Source organism: Vipera ursinii (assembly GCF_947247035.1).
Source record: "Vipera ursinii genome assembly, chromosome: 4".
NCBI classification, from domain to species: Eukaryota; Metazoa; Chordata; class Lepidosauria; order Squamata; family Viperidae; genus Vipera; species Vipera ursinii.
Window position 1 is genome coordinate 91,256,715 of NC_139514.1, and position 6,000 is coordinate 91,262,714.

Here is a 6,000-nt window from a genome sequence, read left to right on the forward strand (position 1 = left end):
GATAAAAAAGTGAAATACATGTGGATTCCTGGGGTGCTTCATAGTTGGCAAACCATTGTAAATTGTCATGCCAGACATTTGAGCTTTGTGTCAGATAAATCTATATCATAGTTTTAAAAATTCCATTGAATCTCAGAGATTCAGTTGGCTTGTTTCAATTTGTAATTCATGTTTAAAATCCTCTGACAACTTGCAAAACTGCACTGGTTGTCATGGTGAATTTTTCAATGTAAAGGGAGAGATTTCTGACCTTTTATATATACAGTACAGTGGATATAAAAAGTCCACACATCCGTTAAAATGCCAGGTTTTGAGATGTAAATCATTTCAGAATTTTTTTCCACCTTTAATATAACCTATAAGGCATACAATTCAATTGAAAAACAAACTGAAATCTTTTAGGGAAAGAAAATAAAAATAAAAAATGTACAATAAAATGTTGCATAAGTGTATATACCTTCTTATAACTAGAGATGTGGCTAAAGATGTTCAGAATTAAACAATCGCACTCAAACTGATGTCAAATAGTAGTCAGTACACACCTGCCATCAATTAAAGTGACTCTGATCAAGTTCATATAAAATTCAACTGTTCAAGTAGAATTTTTCTGACATTTACTGAGTTGCCTTTCACAGCAAAAGGCCTAGTCTGCAAAGAGCTTACAGTGCATCAAAGGTACCTCATTGCTGGAAGGTATCAGTCAGGAGAAGGGTATTTAAAAAATGCAGGCATTGGATATACCATGGAACGCAATGAAGGCAGTCATCAATAAGTGGAGAAAAGATGGCACAGCATCCAGAATTGATGTAAAAACAAGAAGCACACTGGTCCAAAAGGCTGCAAAGAAATCTACAGCAATATTAAAGGAACTGCAGGAATTTCTGACAAGTATTGGTTGTGTGCTACATTTGACAACTATCTCCTGTATTCCTTATATGTTTGGGCTGTGGGTTGGGTGGCAAATCAGAAGCCTTTTCTTTTACAAAAACCTATATGAAGTCTGACAAAAACACATGGAAAAATGTGCAATGGTTTGATGAGACCAAGGTTGAAAATTTTGGCCATAATTCCAAAAAATAAGTTTGGCGCAAAAACAACACTGCACATCACCAAATGTACACTTTTGAAGCATGGTGGTGGCAGCATTATGATTTCAGCTGCTTTTCTTTAGCTGGAACTGGACCTTTAGTCAAGGTAGAAGGCAATTATGAAAAGTTCCAAATATCAGTCAATTTTGGCACAAAACCTTCAAGCCTCTGTTAAAAATGCTGAAAATGAAGACGAATTTCATCTTTCAACATGACAATGACCTGAAGCATAATTCCAAATCAACAAAACAAAAATTCAAAATTTTGGTATGGCCCAGCCAAAGCCTAGACCTGAATCCAACTAAAAATCTATAGGGTGATCTGAAGAGGGCTGTGCACAGGAAATGCAATCTGACAGATTTGGAGCGCTTTTGCAAGGAAGAGTGGGCAAAGATTCCCAAGGCCGTGCTGATAGGTTCCTACCCCAAAAGATTGAATGCTGTCATAAAATCAAAAGTTGCTTCAACAGAGTATTAGTTTAAGGGTATGCACACTTATGCAACCATTTTATTGTAAGTTTTTTATTTTTATTTTTTCCTCCTAAAAGTTTTCAGTTTGTTTTTCAATTGAATTGCAAAGCTTATAGGCTATATTAAAGGTGAAAAAAATCTGAAGTAATTTATCTTGATTTTTTTTACATCTCAAAATCCTGGCATTTTAACGGGTAGGTAGATTTTTTATATCCACTGCATTAGGTATTTGTTTTTCATCTACACATAGTATATCAATGATAATGAAAATAAAAATGATCTGCAAGCTCTAGAAAGGAACACAGTGGAAAAAATGAAACTAAAATTAAATATAGAGAAAACTAATGACAACAGGTACAGCAACCAATCTTAATGTTGGCAGTGAAGGTGTGCATAGTGTTTGCCTTTTAGGATCAGCCATCAATAATAAAGGAACACGAAATCAAGAACCATGCCACAGAGTAACATCAACACATTCTAAGGCTTGAAGGCCTTAGAAATGATATTCAGATGCTCTGATGTGTCTATGATTGCAAAGATCAAAATTATAGCAATGGTATTATTCTCTGTAATACTTCATGGAAAGAAAGTGGACTTTGATGAAACAGGATAACAATATTGATACTTTGGAACTTTGGTGTTGGAGGAGACTCCTGAGAGTGGCCAAGAAAATGAACAAATGGATCATCTACCAAATCAACCCAGATTTCTCACTCAAAGCGCACATATGACCAGTCTCAGATTATTTCACATTATATGAAGACTCAGTTCTCTGGAGAAGGCTGTATTGGGAAAATTAGAAGAAAAGGGGAGTAGATGATCAGCAGCAAGGTGGATAGATTTGATTACAGCAGCAGTGGTACAATGTTTGAAGGTCTAAAGGGCCAGATTGGTGGAAAGATCATCCCGAAGAAGAGTCATGGATGTAGTTGCTGGATTAAAACAGACTTGATGGCATAGCAGTTAATCATGATGAGCTAAATTAATTTCAGAACCAGTCTTAAATGCTTATATTCCTGCATTTTATGTTTCTTTATTGTTTTTATTCTGAGCTCTGGTTAAAACACAGATCCCATTATATATCTCACCATAATGAAGGGTATAAACTAAGGAATCTTCCATAGCTTTCACTTGTGCAGTTCTCTCATATTTTTCCATGTTGCAAATAATCAAACCATGGGATTATTTTTAATCAACGAAAACCACCTTTATTAAAAACATAGCACAGCAGTATCTACTATAACCAGTCAATGGCTTCTGACCAACTTTCATTGCTTCTTTCAAGGAACCATTTATTCTTCAACATCAGTAATATGAATCATATACTTTTGAAATTACTCTCATTTTCAATTTAGAAATTATTTCTTTTTCATTTCTGATGTCTTTTCATTGTAGCTTTTCTTAACTGACAGTAAGCTTTGACATGGCTTTTTCTTTCTTCACTAAAGAAACTGGTTATATTACCTTCCTTTTACTTTAGCCACTGTGTTGGCCCTTTTCCCTATTCAAAAAGGTTATATGTTTTCTTAAGGCTTATTTATTTGAGATACACTCATAATTCAACCTTTCTTTCACCTCCTATTAATTTAATAAGAGGATTATTATTTAAAACAAATTATTCCGCTATCTTGACCCCATTTAAAATAGTTTTTAGAACAAGGTCTTCTGAGGCATCTATGAGCAGACCTGATCTAAGCCCACATTTCATCATTTTCTAAAATAAATTCTCCTTAGCCCTTCAACAGTTGATTAGTTTTCTAACCTTAGATTATATGCAAGATGTTAATGTTTCCTCTAAGCACTGCCTCCCTAACATTCTCCTTCATTACTCAAAACTGCTTATGAGAAAGTCCTTTTCATCCAATATAGGTAAAATACTAAGTCAATTTAAATGTGCCTGTTGTGATTGGGTAATAGGTTCATCTATTGTTACCTCAAAAAAAATCCCTAATGTGCAGTTTACCTAGGTTTGGGAAGTGTTGCTATAAAAAAATAAAATCCATTTTAAATGGCTTATAAAATAATCATTTGAATATTGAAGAGTCGACTTGTTCCTTTCAAATGTCTTAACAGATTTCTGCTAACTTCTCTTGGAATCCATTTCATAAATTCCTCTTTTTGAACTTTCTCTTAGCTCTTTCAGTACTGTTCAAGAAAATATGAGGTAAAGTCTTTAGGAGTGATTTTAATAGGATGTTCTGCTTCTAATTGAAACACTTCCCTTTCATCCTCTGGCTCATTCAACTTCTCTGTTATTGTTGAAGTAATCTGACTGGCTGTGGCTATGCTGGTTCTGCTTTGGATATTCTAAATATTTCCCTCTCACTTCTCCACCCCACTTTCAGTACACTTTACAGCAGTGTTTAGTGAAAAGCCTCATCACTTTTGCCCTCACTGTGAGAAAGGAAGCTTCTCTCTTCACTTTCCAGCTGCCTTGGTCATTCTCCAAGGTATGACTTCCATAACTGTTAGGTCTCATGTCACGGACATGTTTTCTGTCCCTGTCCTTTCCAATTATAGCCTCTCCGACAAGTTTTCTCTTACAAATTGTTCAATTATTCTGTTTTCCACTGAGCTCTTCTTTTGGGTTGCTAGCATCTAGTGTAACAGCTCAAAAACTCCCTCTGGTTGTCACCACATGTTGCATGACCTCTTCACTGATTTTCCTTTTTTTTTCTTTCTTTCTCAGTTCAAAAATTAAAGCCGGATCCCCTTAGCCAGGGATTTGTCTAAAGGAGCTGTTAGTTTTACAGCTATCACCAATTCCTTTCTTAACTTGGAAAGTTTTGTTTTTCTTATTTCTTTAGATGGATCTGTGGTAATATGATTGGGGGGAGGAGAGGACAGTATAGTTGGTTTTTCATGAGTAAATTGGATGAGCTTTTATTAAATAATTTAAAATGAACTTGTTTTTTATGATTTTTGTAATGAGCTTAAATACTTTGAAATGTGACTGTTAACCTGGCACTCAGTGCAAGGCTGTTATTTGAAAAGTTATACATTTACTACTACTGTTGCATTAAAATTATCGATTTCTTCTGATTTTTTCCCCCTTTTCCTTTCAGGGCATTGTACAGCAGTTCTTGGTGCTCCTGACCACCAGTTCTGACGAAAGCCTCCGATTTTTTAGCTTTAGATTGGACTTCAATGAACATTATAAAGCCAGAGAACCGAGGCTTCGGCTATCTTTGGGCACTAGAGGGCGGCGTAATTCACACATATGATTTTTTTTCTCCAGCAAACATAACCAGGATCACTCACCTGGATCACTCAAAGTGTAACTGTTGTTGGATGTGGCAGTGATGGTTGACAGTATGAAACCAAATGGCATGCAGTAGTGTTTGTCATTCTTGCAAACAACCTGTTTTCAGTCATGTGGTTGTGCAACACCAGTAGAGAAAGCAAAAGTTTCCTTTCTGTATTTAATAAGTGATACAACTAAGTGGATTTAAATTGTTTCAGTTTTGTTAAGTATTGAAAAATCAGTATATTTTGTTTGGACCTTCTGAGGAACTATCCACTGTAATTTTATATTTGTCATTAGGATATTATTTCCACTTATAGTAAGCACTGTTCCCAGGTTTCCATTTGAACTTGGAAACCAGTTTTGTGAAAATTTGCTGCTGGTCAAAAATATGTATCAAAGGTGTTTTTTTTGTTTGTTTGGAGGTTGTTTTTTTTTTAGTATTGTATTGTGGGAAAAATATGTCACATAAATTACTTACATTAATATTTTCAGCGTTTTCAAAGCAATGATTTATTTTTCCAGAAAATTTTTAATTGCTTATACAGAAACTATTAGAAACTTAACACGCACAAATATCCTAAAGAATTCAGTGCTGTCAAGTAATTAAACTTGTAAATATGAAATAGATGTGAATGAAGTATTTTGTGTTCAAATCGGATGTATTCAAAATTAATTTGGATATTGAAGATTACTTATTTCTCTTTCCTTGCCTATTTTTTCATTGTAAATATTTATATATTGCTGTCCAAATATTACAGGGAAACACTTTTGTAAAGAAGCCACTATATATCAAGTCATTCAATTATCCATTTGTTATATTCACAGGTAAAATCTTAGAAAATAAACACAAATATCTTTCAAACACTTTATTTGTTTCTTCTAACTGGAAAAGTGCCTGTTTTTTTAAAAAATAATTATATAATAAAATTAGTTTTTGAATGTATATAGGCCCTTCTTTTCTTTATCTTGCCTAATAGCTTTTCAGAATACATAATATCTCTCAAAAATGGGAATGCCTGACTCCAAAGTCAGTTCATGTTGATGTCTCCATCTAGGTTTCCTAGCTGAGCCAAGTTCAGTATCACAGGCTACGGAGCCAAGGATATCTCTTTATTATTTTTGATTCTCTGAATTTTTTTTTCTGAATTTGTTTTATTCAGTGTGGGTATTTTTAAATAGAAAAAAAATCAAAAAC

General features: G+C 34.2%; 1 protein-coding gene across 2 annotated transcripts in view; it reads left to right on the forward strand.

The window, feature by feature from the left end:
* Positions 1 to 5,789, forward strand: part of TUBGCP3 (tubulin gamma complex component 3) — a 77,011-nt gene extending 71,222 nt beyond the window's left edge. Inside the window, exon 22 of one of the 2 annotated variants that reach the window (XM_083363108.1) lies at positions 4,797 to 5,789. In XM_083363108.1, the coding sequence (XP_083219234.1) occupies positions 4,797 to 4,805 (9 nt within the window). In that variant the 3' untranslated portion in view covers positions 4,806 to 5,789. Of the gene's footprint in view, positions 1 to 4,623 lie in introns of both variants that reach the window. The other variant, XM_083363107.1, reaches the window with a different exon arrangement.
* Positions 5,790 to 6,000: the final 211 nt, after the last annotated feature.